The following is an 18648-nucleotide window of genomic DNA, read 5'->3' on the forward strand; positions in this document are numbered from 1 at the left end:
TGCTTACTTGTTCACTACCACTAAAATCACCATTTGTACAGAACTAAGTCCATAGAGCGTCGTCGCGCGGCCACAGCACCTGCGCCGCTCGGCACAGCATGCACACAGCATGACAGCACACACAGCATGGCGGCGACAGCTCGTGCACTAAGTAAGCATTACATCGAGGACGGTCGCGGTTAGCTCAAGGGAGAAATGGAAAACGTCCACGTTATCACAAAATCCTGTACATTGTATAAATGGTTGGAAGTACCAGTGAAGGCGACCGACACATGCAGTCAAAAGGATCACATGTTGTTATCACACTCGCCCGATACAAAACACTAATAAGTATATTTCGCTACGAACCTTCCACTAATTAACCAATTTAATGTTGTAAATGATGTGATGTCCGGCAGTGTGTCCGACGTGGCCGGACGCGGCGGCGAGGGCGTCCGCGCCGGCGCCGGTCACGCGGACACACCGCCGGGCGTTTCAGTACATGAACCAGTATATACAGAGGTGTGTCAACTCAAACTAAAATATAATCGAAATCAACAACATTACCTACGCGCTTAAGATTACATTAAATATAAAATTTGACAACAAGACCCAAAGGCAACTAATTGCACTAATACAATGTTTACGTGTCACAGCTTTAAATGCTAACAACTATAATACTAACGCTCCGAGCAGACGCCGGCGTCGCCCGCACGTGCGAGTGCGAGTGCGAGTGCCGGCGCCTGCCCGCCACGTGGCCCACGCCGCACGCGGCACGTGGCAGCCCGCACCGTGCGCCTCAGGGTGCCACTGAGAGACTCGAATTAAAATGTATTATTTTAATATAATAGTAGTAAAATTTGAATGAAAGACAACAAGAATAGTAAACTTATGAGCTAGGAATCACAATGTATCTCTCTGAGTGGGCGAGGCTGCACCAGTGGCACGTACGGCGTGACGGCCGGTGGCCGCCGGCACATTGTTCATGAAATAACCTGCAGCAGTCAGCAGGAGCGAGGAGACAGCTGGCAGCCGGCGGCGCGGCACACTTCACGTCAATCTCGTTACAGGGTTCCTACGGTACTAACAATATACATTACGTCACGAAACAGACGAGTTTATAAAAATATCGTGATGGTGACATGAATTACACAAACGTACTAACAATAACACTAGTGCGTATCTATGTGGTGATGTAGCATTTGTTCAGAGCGAACTACTCGTGTCCACAACACAGCTCTGCCGAGCGACAGGACATTCGGCGGCGTTGTGTCGCGAACAGCCTTAACGCTCATGTACAATCCAATATATGTGTTACAGTGAAATATTATTACATCTTGCTCGCCACGATTACGTTCATTATAAAAGTAAAAACACATAGGCACTATTTTAGATTAAAAAACAAGTACATATTTCATACAATTCATGATTTTTGGCGACATTTTTTGCAGTCACTGCTATATCTTTTATTGATAACATACTTAAAATTAAGTTTATTTGATAAAGATTAAATCACATTTAATAATATTGCGTGTAGTCCCAGTCCGAGATTTAATTAGGACAAAAAATTATAACGATTTACATTCAGATTCGTAATATTTGGCACGCTGGTTGTAGGGATCAAATGATAAGTGTCCGGAGCCACAGCGTCGCGCAGTTGAACACAACTCTTGGAACATGAACAGAAAGCAAGGAATACTAACCTATTGATATAAGTGGATATGTCCACAGCCGCGGCTCGTGTCGACACTGACACTGCGATATGTGGCGCACTTGATTATGTATATCTAACGTCGCCCCTACCACTGCCACGTTCCAATGTACCGCCCACTACTGCACTTCCGATTATAATTAAATACTACACAAATATAAGTAAATAAGCAGTACATATTATAACTAGGATAGTGTGATTGTACAAACAGGCGAGATTTCTTCACATCACGTGTGTGGGTACATGAAGACGTAAGTAAACGTGGAGCACATTGTGCCCTCACTAGGTAAGCGCGGGAGTGGACGCGATATGTCAACTGATATACAACCGATATGAACACTTGATACATAGGGAATTTATGTGTTACATTCATGATTAATCACAAAAAAAGAATAGAAGAAATAGTCTACAGTGGTCATATAATTGTTAACCTCTAAACTAAGCTGAATCAACGACACCGACCATGTAACTGTGAACCACATCAAATGACAAGGCCCGGCGAAGTTATTAAACAATTATAGACCCCAAATTACATAAGGCTAATTAACGAAACTAAGAAATCTCAGTGGCGACCCTATGCCCTTACAATAAGGGCGACAATCGCGCGGCCGGCGTGATCGCGATCTATACCACCGCTTAAGGCGTTTACTTACAAGGAATGATTTACTAAGGTGAGATAGTTTAGCAGCTGACTTCGTTATTATTACACTGCCGTATGGCCAAGTCTCAGCGTTAACTCAAGACGCATCCAGCGTCATTGAGTTGAGCAGCAGACCACTAGCTACTCGCCGTCCACAGTATCGACGGCGGAAGTTTCAACACGGAAGCACCCTCGGTCAACGACAGGTTTCAACTTAACAATCAACGGATATACTCAAACCAATTTAGCTAACACGAACAAACTCATTTGTCAATAATAGTCATTAACATTCAGGAATATACGATGGAAAGGTAAAGCTCGATAATTGGCCAAATGATTCGTACTATATACAGTAACAGCATCGTTACAATCCGCTGCGGCAAGTGACGAGGCGTCACATGTTATACGTCTACGTGTGTCAAGCGGGTTACATGATTAAGGTGAGTGGAGCAGAGCCTGCAGTGAGGGTGTCAGTACTGCACTCTCTGCATAGCTACATATTTACATCTAAGAGATCTCACACTCCTTCAAGTACTTTGTAATATTGAGAAGCCTTCCGGCGTCTCGTAGGATGATGTGCTGAAGGAATGACAAACAACTATACACATTGGTCAGACAAGCTCGGCGCGGGTACGCGCGCCGGACGATAATGTAATTTGTTCAATATTAATATAATTACCATTATGATATTTGTATTACACCTTATATTAGTAATGATTAGAAAGTGTATGAATAGGAAATACTTAAGTATGATTTCTTCCCGAATTGAACGTTTAAAACACTTATTTGTAAGACACATCGAATTCGATATTAAATGCAAACAGTGTCCTCACTGACGATCACATCAAACAGTTAGGGGGAGCGGCGCCATCACCTGCCGCCCGCCCCCGGGGGGCCCGCGGGCGGGTCGGCGGGGGCGGGGGCGGAGGCGTCGGGGGCGGGCGCGGGCGCGTCGGGGGCGGGCGCGGGGGCGGAGCCGGGCGGCGGCTGCGGCAGGTTGGCGTTGACGATGTTGGCGATGGCGTCGGGCGACATGGCGGACATGGCGGTGAGCAGGTTGTTGGCGAGCTCGACGCTGGACGCGTCGTCCAGGCGCCGCGCCTCGGCCGCCTCCAGCCGCAGCGACCGCATGCCCGCCTCCAGCTCCGGGTCTGCAAGCATACCGACACACAATTACTCATCTCTCTCGCGCAATGCACAGGGCAAAACGAAACGACCACTTTAGTTGTAGTTGTAGTAGCTTTTCTAATCTTTTATTCCCATTTTTTATTTCGGGTCGGCGTAGTATGTTTTCTCCTACCATACTCTTCTGCCGAACTCCTAAAAATAACCTTACTAGCTATATATTGTCGTTCATAAAATCTATCCATAGTTTTTAACTAGCTTAAACTTTTACAAATCATTTTATAATTAAAAACAATTTTTTTACATATTTTTGAAAACAAATATGTTTTGAAGAGGGGAATATTTCTGATTGTACATGACGGAAATATGCACGTGTTCTAGCGAGTCGTATACTCAGTTCAATGAGGTTAATATGTACATAGAAACTTACACTTACCAAAGAAAGATTAACGAGTTGTATGTGAAATAAAAAATGCTTATATGGACGCGACGTATAAGTCAGCGCAAACATATGGGTGTCAGACAGTGCAATAAAATGTACCGATGTTATCCGGAATAGGTCGTACAGTAGGTACATGGCAGGGCAGTAGGCCACAAGCAGCACGTGACGTACCGATGGGCGCGGCGTAGGCCCAGAAGGGCGCGAAGTCCTGGTCGTGCGGCGCGAACTCGTCGAACTGCGCCCAGCCCTCGCCCGCGCCGCCGCCGCCGCCGCCCGCGCTCTCCCACGCTGCCCGACACCACAAACATAATAAACCCGACCTCTTATAACCTTTTATAATACGACTACTTACACAATAACTGATATTACATTTTAACTTATTACTTAGTTGTTTTACCGCGATTCCACCCGCATCCTTTTACCGTAGTCTAGCCAGATAACACATAGCTCATATTCAGCGTTGATAGTGAAGTTTTTTAACAATAGTTCCCAACCTATTCGATACACACAGTACATATAGATATAAATACTGTGATATTACGATTATAATGCTTTTAAGGGAAAGAAGGACCGGAGAGGCCAACCGGTCGATTATGGCGAGGCAGTAAATTCGTGGTGTTTTCTTGGAAGATGTCAAAGGGTATGTGATTGTAGAGGAGTACATACGCGAGTGCTGGTCGAGCAAGTCCTGCACGGCGACGGCGGGCTCGGCCTCCGCCTCGGCCTCGTCCTCCGCCTCGCCCGGGCTGTCCCACATGCTGCACACACATCAATTAACATATTAGGAAAATCATTCATATACACTTTTTTATTAATGGTAAAAATCATCAAATGACCCCTCTCACTGTGGGTTAGCAGCCGTGAGAGAATGTCTGATTTTTTATAGATTAAAAATAGATGGTGTTCTTTCTATGAAGGAACACTTCTAGGTACTGGAGCTGTGGTGACTATAATCCCGCAGCCCAGTACATATACAATTTTAATTCTTTTTTTTTCTTAATATTATCAATGCGAAATCAATGATGGTACAGTTTGTTTTGTTTGGGGTTGACGCAATATGTTATTCGTTTTTATTTCTCTGTCAGTTGTTAAGATAAGATTTATTTATTTTGGGAATCTAATTATAGAATGTTTAGGAAATATTTTTTGAGTAAGTTTGAGTTTGAGTTTGAGTAAGTTTGAGTAAGTTGGATAGTGAAAATGATGCAGAAGAGCAATTGGATACTGTCTAATACAGTTTGACACTTTTATTTCTTGTTTTGATGGAAAAAATATATTATTTTTTTAATTGTTGTCTTGAGGACAATACGTATATAGCTGGATGTGAAAGATCTGTGACGTCATATTTCACAGTTCTATATAAATTACATAGAAAGTAGTCGTTTATGACAGTTCATTAAAAGTATAGAATTAGTCTCGTTGTCGAATACTGCATTGAAAAAGGTTAAGTAAGTGGGAAAGGCTCAGTGTGAACAAGCACGCTCTCGCGCGACGCGTGCCGCGCCCCGCGCCCCGCGCTGCCCCGCCCCGCGCCCCGCCCCGCCCCGCGCCCCCGCCCCGCGCCCCCGCCCCGCGCCCCGCCCGCCCGCGCCCCGCGCCCCGCCCGCGCCCGCACACGCCGCCCCGCGCCCCTACGTGCGCCGCGCGGCCCGGCCGTGTGGGCGCGCTTACTTAGTCCCCTGTGCCGCACTATTCCTATCCACCAGCCCACCTCTAGCTAACGTTGCATTGTTTATGTCAAACTGTGTCTCACTCACCATATATCTTTCTTTCAAAACTGTTTCGTTTAAACAATGTTCGACAACACTCATATCTACACACCTTTATAATCACAATAACGAACAACGATCGTTCGACACTCATCTTGATTAATGAACCGTAATATCAAGCCCTGGATCTCGCCGGGCTTACTTCGTTGCATAAGAAACAGGGATAAAATGCATCTCACTCTAAAAACGCATCCGGATAATCCTATACTTAAAGTAACGTATTCTCGCTATCGCAATTTCTGTAATTCTTTGCTCCGGAAGCTGAAAATACGCTATGAGAAAACTGAATTTATGAAAAGAAAAAACAACTCCAAAGCTACATGGGATCTAATTAAAACTCTAACGTACTCGAAATCTTCATCACCTCCGCTGAAAGAATTGCAGCAACTCGAACCTGACAAACTAGCATCAGCAAACAGAGTCAACCATTACTTTGCAAATGTTGGCAAAGACCTAGCTACAAATATACAACAGGTTGCGAATATACCAGTTCACCCGTCAAGTCTAGTTTCGACTTGTGACTCAATGTGTATCCTGGAAACCGATGACCTCGAAGTAGAACGAATAATAGTCAACTTGAAATCAAGTTCTGCGGCTGGGATTGACGGAATTTCTGGTCATATATTGAAGTCAACTCGCAATATTCTAATCCCCTATATCACTCATATTTGCAACCTAGCGATAACTACTGCTGTCTTCCCAGACTGTTTCAAAATAGCTCTAGTACATCCTATTCATAAGGGTGGGGACAGAGGCAGTGTCAAAAACTATAGACCTATATCCATTCTACCAACCATTTCGAAGATTCTGGAGAAGATACTTAACAATCGTTTGCTTAAATTTCTAAATGCACATCATCTACTCTCCGTAAACCAATATGGCTTCAGAGCTGGAGTTTCAACAGAGGATGCGGTTATTGCACTTTCTGAAAAAGTCACTCAACTCATGGATAATAAGCAGCGGTGCATGGGCTTATTTCTAGACATTTCGAAAGCTTTTGACACTGTCTCTGCGCCCATACTTCTGTCGAAACTGGAACGCATGGGAATTCGCGGTCTTGCACTTGACATCTTCTCAAGTTACCTGGAAAATCGTTTCCAACATGTTAAATTAGACGAGGTAACAAGCGTTAAAACTAGAATAGAATATGGGGTGCCGCAAGGCAGTATTCTAGGTCCAACCCTATTCCTCATCTACATTAACGACCTGTGTTCACTTCCCTTAACTAACTGTTTCATATTTACTTATGCTGATGATACAGCCTTACTTGTTCATGGGAATGATTGGTGTGAAACACAAAAATATGCTCAGATGGTGCTAAACATTGTTATGAACTGGTTTAATAATAATTTATTAACTTTGAATGCAGATAAAAGCAAGCTTATTTCTTTCTCCCTAAGTAATAGAACTCAGCCAAGCGTAGTACCTATTGTTAAAGTACATAGTTGCTTTCTGAACTCCAGCTGTACCTGTCCGACTCTGGCCTCTACCTCATGCATAAAATACTTAGGCGTGCACATTGATAAACACCTGAACTGGTACGGTCACATAAATAATCTCGTAAGCCGAACACGCAAGCTCATCTCTATCTTTAAGAAACTCCGTTGCTCAGCTGACACGCAAACACTTATGATGGTTTATTTTGCACTCTGTCAGTCTCTTCTTCTATATTGTTTGCCAGCTTGGGGTGGCACCTGCAAAACACACTTATTGAAATTAGAGAGAGCTCAGCGAGCAGTCCTTAAAGTGATGTTCTGCAAGCCCTACAGATACCCCACTTTCGAACTTTATAGAGAAAGCAAAGTCTTGACAGTGAGAGGACTATACGTGCTGCAGTGTGTACTAAGGAAACATCGGCTGCCGTATAAACAAAGTACTAAACGTCGCGCAGACATCGCTGTTCCACCAGTCAGACATAAAACCACCTTCGCAAAACACCAATTCCCCTACTGCAGCTCTGTCCTGTACAATAAAATTAATAAATTTCTCCATATCCACAGTTTGAATTATCACAAATGTAAAACCATAGTTAAAGAATGGTTACTTGAGAAGTCATATGATGAGAACGAAAATCTTCTATTCCCACAATCTTAAAGCAGGCCTCCTCTTATTTCGAGTATCTATAAACCCGGACATTCGTACACACTGCTCACTTTCACGCATCTACCACTACCACACTCACCAACACACACCTCGTCATACACACTCAGTACTTTCACATTACTTACTCATACACTACACTTAAACCTCTACCACGAAACTTACCCTCACTCAATCACACACACTACATTTTATCATTTATTACTTTCTACTTACCTACATTAAATTGATATAAATAATTTTTGTTTTGTTATGTTCAATGAGTTACCGGTGAAAACAGTTTTTGTATAGCTTTTTAACTCCAATGCTTACATTGTGGAATCACTGGTACCCAAGTCACAGGCTATAAACCTAGTTTGGGAACCAGGAGATAATACCTTTGAACATTTTTGTTGTACCATATTACTGCACTTGTAACGTATGTAATCTTTTTTACTGGAAATAAACATTATTTATTATTATTATTTATTAATACTTCTCATTTGACGATAATGTTAAACTATATCTAACGTGAAATATGGAAATAGAATGCACACTCACTCGTCATCGAACCTCTGTCGCGCGAGCTCCAGGAAGTTGCTCTTAGCCGCTCTCATCTGCAATACAAACAGAACTGTTCATCTCCTTCTCACTGGTTACCGATAAATTTTCTCTTAACTATCCGACAATTAATGATAACTAACAAACAAAAGCTACTTACTTATAAGTTCTGTAAAATATTGCTATTCAAAACCAGAAGTTACAATATATCTGTCAGATAGTCTACGACTTCTTCAGTAACGGGTGAAACTGGACATAAATATGAATAGTACAAGTAATACGCACGTTGTCTGCGTCGTCGATACCCAGCCCGTCCGCTATGAAGTCCGGAGACTCCAGGTTAGACGCCATGTCCCGACACATCTGTCAACATATAACAACATACATAATATATGCGGTATATGCCCTAATTTATGTGTCTTATTCACTTTACATAATATGTACACAAGCTTAATGCTACTACTCGCGCTAAGCTTTCAGATGTTGACAGCATTCATTATATCATTCCTCTATTTACTGACTTGACTGACTTCAGAGCACTTTTACGAACTGTTTTAGGACTTTTGATAAAAGATTTATATAGACAAGCTACACATTCCTACAACATTACAGGTACTTAACCATAAATTGTTGTAAAATAATATCATACAACAGGCTAGTTTCCTAAAAAATAATAATTAGTCCGTCTGGTAGATTGTCCAAAATTAAGCGATACGTATTTTTTCTTTTTTAAATTGGATCAGAACTTGTTAAGATATAACGTGTTAAAGTTGAGTGTGACGTCACAAGTTGCTACAATTTTTAGGACACTGTGACGTAAAAGGCCCCCACTCCTAATTTTTGAAGTGTATTATCTTTGTCATTTTATGTTTAATTAAAAAAAGAAAAAATACGTATCCAATATTTTTTGATTATCTAAAAAGCGGACTAAATATTATTTCATTATTTCGACCTTGGACACTACCCTACTATAAAGGCTCACAGACTCGAAAGACAAAAAAAACCCCCGACCCAAAAAAAGTCCGCAATAATTATGACAAAAGGTTAAAAACGCTAAACCCTATAAAAAGCAAAAAATAACTTTTAACACTACGTAAACTAAATTTTGTCGTGTCGGGGGACCGCTCTAATTCATTACTTTAGATACGTGTTTTTTTTTTAAACGAATGTTGTAATTAGGTAGGTATCATTTGATTTATGTAAGTATTTATGAAGGTAAAAAGCGGTCCCCCGACACGTCAAAATTTAGTTTACGTAGTGTTAAAAGTTATTTTTGCTTTTATAGGGTTTAGCGTTTTAACCTTTGTCATAATTATTGCGGACTTTTTGGTCGGGGTTTTTAAATTTATAATTTAATTTTATTTCATGCTCTTTAAAGGAGCTCCTTAATTTTTCCTTCTTTCATTTAACTTATTTTATCTTAAGATGGGGTCGCTATATGCGATCTCGGCCAAAGGAAGCTGTTTAACATTCCTCATGACAAACTGGCTCTGGGAGAATTGCACAGATTGAGAAACAATAAAGATTAACCTTTGGACATTCTAGATTTTCAGCAAAAATATAAATCGGTTTATCCGTTTCCTTCCGGCATTTCAGGCTTTCATCCGCCACATCCCATTTCCACCATCAGGTTCTCGTCAATCAGAAACATGAAGAGAACTCGTCAAGACAAATTCAACGAGCCCAAACTCGATGGGTTTACTAAAAGGCAGTTCAGGGTTACGTCTTCTACCTTCGTGCCCTAATAGCAGACCAGCTCAGTGGTTCCAAAAGACATAAGTGTTTCAAATTTCAGATCCCACATATACTTGCAAGTAAACTGAGCGTGTAACATTCCTATCACATCTAGCAAACGAGCTGATGACCTTGAAGACCTGAACCGATTTCCACCAAACATAGCTAAGAACACTTCCGACTGACATACCTTTTAAACAAAAAAAACCGCATTACAATCGGATCATCCGTTTGGGAGCTACGATGCCACATACACACACACACACACACACAGACACGTCAAACTTATAACACCCCGTCGTTTTTGCGTCGGGGGTTAAAAACTCTAGACTCCACAGACAAACCAAATCAACTGTTCGTGGTGCATATGTATAACAATATTGTTTTATAATAAACAAATAATTATAGGAGCGCAGTGTCACCTCGTTAGCATCGTCGGCGTTGACGTCGTCCGCCATCTCGTCCATGCTGGCCGTGGCCGCCATGTCGTTGAACTGCAAGCACAAGCCACACGTTACACTCATTACTAACTGTATCAACTACTAATAATAATAAAACGTCCACTGCCTGTTCTCATTTAAGGAGATCAGCCAGCTGCGCAGGACATATTATAGTGCACGAGCATTTGCGCAGACACAGGTGCACTCCCTATTCCTTCACTCTCATAACCCGATGGGACGACAATCCGACACCACCGGAGATCACAAGCAGACCCGATATTAACGTGCTCTCCAATACACCCGTACGGGTGTATCAATCTACAACTTCCAGACTAATGGCTGCTTAAAAATCGATTTCGGCCCGACTCGGTAATCGAACCTGAGACCTCAGTCATAGCATGCACTTGCGACCATTAGACTAACGAGGCGAACATAACGTCAATATACTCACGTCGTAGTTAGCTGCCAGAGTGTCCGCCATTATCTCCACCTGACAATTCAATACAATCGTTATTTAACATTTTATTAACATTAAATCTTTTTAATGTTCTGTTCTATGATAATTATTACTATCTTATATATAAAAATGAATTGCTGTTCGTTAGTCTCACTAAAACTCGAGAATGGCTGAACCGATTTGGCTCATTTTGGTTTTAAAATGTTTGTAGAGGGCCAGGGAAGGTTTAAACGATAACGAAGTTCGCGGGATCAGCTAGTCAAAAATATAATATACTAGCTGGTGCCCGCGACTTCGTCTGCGCAGGTTTAGTATTTCGAACAAAATGTTTACAAATTGTAGCCTATGTGTTATTCTGATGTATAAGCTATATTATTGTAAAGTTTCATTAAAATCCATTCAGAAGTTTTTGCGTGAAAGAGTAACAAACATCCATACATACAAACTTTCGCGTTTATAATATTAGTAGGATTTTATTATATGTAAAGATATACATACTAACCTCATAAATATTTTCTGATGGATGATAGCCGCCCTGTAACAAGAAAGGTATATATTTAATTGCATGTTACAGAAAACTATGTACGACTATGTATCAGCAGATCTCTGAGTAGCTTTATTAGCGGTTTGTCCATGAAATTTTGATAGCAAATGATAGATTGCCAATATAGGTGCTCATCAAATATGTTGATGCGTGTCACAATATTCCGCGGAGTGAGTACCGACCAGCGGCGTGTCGTGCTGCTGCAGCAGCGGGCGCAGCTCGTGGTCGCGGAAGGCCTCCCAGCGCGGCGCCAGGTCGGGCGGCAGCGGCGCCGCGTCGGGCTGCGCCAGCGCCCGCGCCAGCCGCGCCAGGCACAGCACCACGTGCCCCATGTAGCCCGGCCGCGGGCCCGGCCCCGCCCGCGCCGCCTCCCACGCGTCCATCAGCCGCGCCAGCAGCCCGCACTCCTCCACCAGCTGCACACCACACCACATTCAAACATAAACAAACTTTGCTACATAAACAGTTACGATATAAATCTGATGTGCAGGAGCCCGTATCGAGGCTATATTTAGCAGTTGTTACAAAATAAATTCATAACCAGTATTATCTAGGGTATTAAATTGTCCACAAGGTATGAAGTGATGCAGCTAAGTAGTCGTGTACTGACATGTCGCTGGTACTGGTTGCGGAAGACGCGGTTGGTGAGCGTGCTTGAGCAGCGTGTACACGCGTGCAGGAAGTTGTTGTTGGGGTGCTGGAAGAACAGCTCCACCAGCAGCGCCGGCGTGCCCAGCGTCAGCAGCGTGCGCGCCACCTCCTCCACCTCCGACAGCGCCAGGTGCGCCAGCAGCGCCGCCACCTGCACGCGGGCGAGCCCCACCCGGCCCTCGGCGCCCGGCCGCAGCAGCGCGTGGTGCAGCAGCGGCAGGTGCGGCGCCACGGCCAGCTCCACGGCGCTGCGCTCGTCGTCGGCGGCGGGCTCGTCCTCGCAGCAGCTTGGCGCGCAGCGCGTCGTGCAGCAGCAGCAGCACGGCAGCCTGCACCAGCGCCGCGTCGCGCGCCGCCGCGCCGCTCGTGAACATGCCGCCCAGCAGCGCGCGCACGCCGCGCTCGGCCGCCAGGCGCGCCAGCAGCGCCCAGCTCGTGCGGGACCGCGCCGCGCCGCCCGCCCGCGCAGCCCGACGCGATGAGCTCGCACAGCAGCGCCGCCGCGTTGCCGGCCGCCACCGCCGCCGTGCGCCGCCGCGCGCGCTCCGCCGCCTCCGCGCCGTCCTGCGCCGGCGCCTCCGCCGGGGTGCCTGACGCCAACACGCACTCACTGAACGAAGCCTGCTTCTCTACGATTCATTTAAATATACCCGCGAAATTCCCTCGGATACCCGTAGGTGTTTTATCCACCCCGGCGAAAAACACAAATAATAAGGTAGACATTTTTGCATCTTCCCTTACAAATAACGATTTTATTTTAATATATGTTGTATTTGCTGATTTAGGGTGCTTACATAAAGAAACAGGTTGCCGGTACAGACAAACCTGTACGGGTAGGTACCGATCATATAATATTTCAATACAATCCTGTCGACTCACTTATAAAGAAACAGGTAAGTTACAACCTGTTTCTTTATTTAAGCACCCTAATACGACATAACGTTTAAACTCTGTGATAAAGTTTTAGCTCATAATGGTGCTGTTCCAACTGATAAGCAAACGTAACATAGGTAAGCGTGCGTACCTTTATCTCGATCAGCGTCGCTGCCCCCGGAGTCGTCCTTGTGGTTGTGGTGAGGCTTCTCGCTGGTCTCGTGCTCCGCCTTCTCCGCGTCCGCCAGCTCCTCGGGCACGTACGTGCCGCACACGATCTGTATGAGGCACTCCAGGAACTGGTGCTCGTCCAGCCACTGCGGACCACACGCATGTACACCGTTACAACGTCTCTTATGCCGTCACAACACAAATACATCCCGATGGTACAAACGTGAACAACGAACGGGGGAAGGAAACTTCAGCGAAGTTGTCATCAAGCAGTCAGGTCAGGCGCCTTCTTCTAAGTCAAATCAATACCGAGTTCCTTGAGCCATTTATCAAAGTTTTTTGGTTTTACAAATAGAAGGCGTATGAGAATTTTCCTGTTATGTATATTTATCTCTGCTCGTCATTTTGTTGCCCATGATCTTACTCCTCCCGCCTCGCATACAAGCATTATGCGCAGGAGTACAGGAATAAACAGGACAATGTGTATAAGTGAATATTCGTTGTACTCAAAACAAGTGATTGTTAGATGTGACGACCTGAGGACACTATGCCACAGCTGTTGGATCGAGGGCGCGAACACCTTCACCGGCCTGCTTAAACGCACTCGTGTTTGTAAACTTAGTCACTGAACCAACACAGCACGCGGCCACATTCCTCAACACATAACATCAGTCGTTACAGGACAAACGACATGCTTATCAGCATCCTATGTATACAAACACATGATTGTGCTGACGCTGAAAGCAACAACCGAACCTGCTTAGTCAGCACTGAGATCGGTGACAGGGGCCATCACAATTCGAACAAACACTTTATCAGTGATCAAAATGTTTACTCATTATTGTATTTATTTAACACATTTTGTAAAGTTGTGGACAATATGACTCACACAACAGATGTGCATTACGCTATTTGTAACGTGAATGACATTTCCAGCACAAATATTTAGCTGATTACGAAGGAGTACAAATAATTCAACAGTGTCAGTGGCACAATGGGGGGGTCATCGAAACGTGGATATTAAAGGAAATATTGTATGACTGAAGCAGCACAGCAATATTGAAATGTTTATATCTTGCTCATATTTTATCTCACACAGTTTTAATTGGAGAACGATTAAACTTAGATACTAATTTGGATATATAATCTTTAACAGTACTTATTTTATAAATGTGAAAGTAATTACTTCTAGTTATTCTTAAGTCCTTGTGTAGAGCTTTCACTAAAAGGTTATCAAGTGGTCATCAAGTGGTCATGTTCTGAATAAGCTTAGTTCAGTTTTCTAGATGTTGTTTGAGTTTTGACTAGCAATCAGAATACGTAGGTTTCTGTTTTTGCAATGGGTATGGGTATACCGTTAACATAGCAAGTAATCAAATAAAAATAATCGCAATACATGGAATCTCTGGGAACACCTAAAAGGGAATCTTCATCATCATCATCATCATCATCTCAGCTATAGGACGTCCACTGCTGAACATAGGCCTCTCTCTTAGATCTCCACAGATACCTGTTGGAGGCGACCTGCATCCAGCGTCTTCCGGCGACCTTTATAAGGTCGTCTGTCCACCTTGTTGGAGAGACGACTTTGAAGGGAAGCTTTACGTACCAGAAAAGAAGAGGTGTAGTAAGTAAACCATGAAATATTGTAGAACACGACAATCAAAACAAGTAAACAAAGTCACTTTGTAATTATAATATTGTTAGGACTGAAGACTTTCTCGCTTTAAGTTCTATTTACATAACAGGAAAACCTCATGTTATTCGATAATATTATAATCGTAATATCGTGATAAATAATGACGTCAATCGTGGCATGCATTGGCGTCATATAACAACTACACTATACAGAATATCATTGTTACTTTGTGCTGACAGAACAGCTACTGCATTATTGTCAAGACGCTTTTATTTAATCGTGACTTATTCCATATCTGTGATAAATAGTTTCATCTGACAAGCGTCCTAAATGTGCGGCGGCGCCTTCCACCGCGAACTAAACTAGTACAATACACGTCGCTATCATCTTGTAGAACAACAACGATATAATATCACTTTGTTACACACGACTCTACTCGCGTACATCGCACAAACATTAAATAAATAAGCTAACAACAATACTAAATAGAACATGTAGTACATTAACACAAGTAACTGAATGTATGCTTGAATCTACATCTACATAAATGAAGTCCCAGTAACCTCCCTACATTGCCTAGGTAAACAGGAGACTGGCACCACGTGACCTACCTCCATGACAGTCTTTTTGAAGAGGTCGTCAAGCCTGATGAAGTACTTGAAGGTGTCTGCGATCGCAGAGGTGGACATGTGGCGCAGCAGGTTCGGCAGGAAGTCACGCCGCGACTTGAAGAAGTCCAGGACTCGCAGACACACTATGTGATATAGGTAGCAGTCCTGGGGAGTAATGGCTCCAGATTAGAAAAACATGTGATTTAGTCATTTGCTGTAACTTCTCTAGCTCTCTAGTCTAGCTCAGCTGTGAAATTCAGAAGTCCGCATGCTTTATTGCTATTTAAAAAGCACATTAGAATAACTTTGAATAATGATTGAATGCTGTGTAACCTGTTTGGGGCTCCTTTCGAGCAGCATTTCGACAGTTTTGCTGAAGTAGGAGGCGAGCAGCGGGTTGAGCGGCGGCTCCCGGTTGATGAAGTCGCAGAGGCGGTTCATCTGCGTGGCGTCCAGCGACAGGCGGTCGCTCAGCATGGACAGGTGGCTGGTGAGCACCTCGCACGCGATGTTGGCGTGCCGGTACTGCGACGCCAGCTCCACATTCTTCGGCGGCTCCTCTGTGATCAGTGTTATCAGCTCCGCCAGAATCTCTGGCTTTGTGAGGCTGCAATACCATACAATATCATGGTATCAATTTCACTAATAATCACAATATATATAATAATATATATAGTGTTTAATTGGACTAATCCTATTAATATTTAATTTATGTTCATATATGTTCAAAGTAAAATATCAAGATTGTGGAATAAATAAATATATCTTGTGACATCAGTCTACCCGTGGCTATGGATGCTGTAATGGATCCAAAACGTCGGGATTAAATAATATTAATATAACTGCGATAAGATCCATAGCAGTAAATAAGTGTCAGAAATCAAAATATCTTGTGAGTTTGGTAGGTGTCCTTTTTATTAATATTTTTATAAGCCTTTACAGAAAAAACTTCTTGAGTGTTATCAGGAAAATTTAATATAAGTAATAGCTCTCGAATTAGAAATAACTTCTACTACAGCCGTCATATAAAAAAAATATTTTTTCACATTACTGCATCAGCATTGGTTGAACACTCAATTATTCAGTTTTTGATGTTCATTTTATTATGAGGGTTTTAAAGCCTTTAAACCCTTGTTCAAATACTGGAATGTTGTTTTTAATCAGTCCTGATCATTTTTTTAATTTTTTTTGGAATCTGTTGCCGTATGTATTAAGAGGAGCTTGTAACTAAGTAGCGATTACTTCCATGTTATGTAAAGCCCCTTAAGCTTATGTAGCTCATGTAGTTCCATCTGTGTTTGTACATATTCAACAGTTGGTACGGATAGTCAGGAGCCAATTAAGGCTGGTGACTGGGTTGTGTTACACTAGATACCAGAAAAGTTCAAAAACAAAGCTATCCATGGGGATAAAATTTCAAAATAGTATGTAATCAGAGAATCAGAGAATTGAATAGAGATAATACTGAAATCATCACTGGCCGTTGATAGCCCAGGATCCATAGAAATTTACCCATTGTCCTTTCAGTTCAGTTCAGTACTTTTGCAGTAAAAGTCAGCCAGACACAGTTACTTTTATATTTATAATAAAAGTAACATTAAACGGACGGATCGCATCCGGAACACCGTTATACGTTCCAGAACAGGAGTTGCTGATGTAGGCCGAAAGGCGGCAACATTGAAGTGGAACTGGGCCGGACACGTTAGCCGTATGCATCCAGAAAGGTGGGCCACTATTATCACCCAGTGGACACCTCAGGATGGACACCGCAGGCGGGGTAGGCCCCGGAAGAGATGGCGTGACGAACTAGACGCCTACTGTCGAGACTGGTGGACTCGGTCGAAGGATCGGGAAGTGTGGAAGCGAGATGGGGAGGCCTTTGCCCAGCAGTGGGACATTATAGGCTAGAAATAAAATAAATAATAAAAGTAAGGATATATTTTAAACATTAGCACAAGTCATCACAAATAAAAATCAAGGCACTAGACAAGACAAAGGTTGAATACCTAAACGTGTAACCATGGGAAGTGCTTATTTAATAATATCACAAATCTATATAAATAAAAATGAATTTTTGTTTGTTAGTCTGATTAAAACTCGTGAACGGCTGGGCCGATTGAGCTAATTTTGATTTTAAAATGTTTGTAGAGCTCCAGGGAAGGTTTGAACGATACGAAGTTCGCGGGATCAGCTAGTTATTAATAAAATGATCATTCTTGCTTTGCTTTGTTTTGAGCATGAACGTGGACGGATACAGGGGAAGACGACAACCAAAGAAACTATGAACGGGTTGTGTGAAAATCAATATGGTAAGAAAGAATTTTACTTGCCAAATGACGGCAGATACAAGAGGATGGAAGGAGGAAACATGCTGCACCAACTCCAAATAAAATTGAAATAAGGGCAGGAGGATGACGATGCTTTGTCTTATGGGTAATAAAAACAAGCAAAACTAGGTACATTAACTCATAATGAAATGTCATTAAAACTTCTGTGTGATATGACTAAGCAATATCTAAGAGACTTGATGACTTTGAATTATTTATTCTCACTAAGTACACATGCTCTCACTTAGCAGTACTCATTAGGTATTAATGTGACTGGTATTGTCTGACTGGTGATGTTTGTCTCAGAACTGAATATAACAGCAGAGTGGTGCATCATGCTGCTCAAATAGTGCACAGGAGGCGGTACTCACAACTGTATGAGCGCTTTGTTGTCCGCCTTGCATTCCTGCAGGATGTCGTCCGCCTCCAACACTTGTGACAATGTTACATTCTGAAACAAAAAGCTTACAGCTCACATCCACACAGTACACCATTCAACTGTTGCATTACACCACGCATTAGGTTCTCGGGGTAACATCGTTCACTAACAACACGATTTCACATTTCAGAAGGCGATAACATCGTGAAATAATATGAAAATTGACCAATTCGACCACTCATAACCATGAATTTTTCAACAAATACGCACCTCCTCTTTAAGAAGAAAATTTAACTCCCTAACTACAATATAGTTTCCGCTCCAAAACATAGTTAAAATTAATAAGTACAAGACGTGTTATTATTCTAAATCCATAGAAAACTTATATTTTTATAAATTTTAGCGTTCCTGAGAGTGCAACGATCCGTTTTCTTTTTGACAGATAATATTTGCCGGTGTTGCTACCTAAATCGAAACACCACAATAACATCTTTGCTTTGTAAAGAAACAAAACGC

General features: G+C 42.8%; 1 protein-coding gene across 1 annotated transcript; it reads right to left on the minus strand.

The window, feature by feature from the left end:
• Nucleotides 1-1405: 1405 nt before the first annotated feature.
• On the minus strand, nt 1406-18594 carry LOC110372792 (serine/threonine-protein phosphatase 6 regulatory subunit 3). The gene is given in 17 exon segments (XM_064035572.1): nt 1406-3481; nt 3997-4185; nt 4564-4655; nt 8307-8362; nt 8592-8669; nt 10463-10534; nt 10932-10970; nt 11440-11472; nt 11664-11897; nt 12092-12380; nt 12421-12567; nt 12569-12722; nt 13157-13322; nt 15427-15591; nt 15760-16033; nt 18125-18204; nt 18403-18594. Coding segments are annotated over 17 exon segments (2409 nt in total). The 5' UTR covers nt 18463-18594; the 3' UTR covers nt 1406-3200.
• Nucleotides 18595-18648: the final 54 nt, after the last annotated feature.

This window comes from Helicoverpa armigera, chromosome 7 (genome assembly GCF_030705265.1).
Source record: "Helicoverpa armigera isolate CAAS_96S chromosome 7, ASM3070526v1, whole genome shotgun sequence".
NCBI classification, from domain to species: Eukaryota; Metazoa; Arthropoda; class Insecta; order Lepidoptera; family Noctuidae; genus Helicoverpa; species Helicoverpa armigera.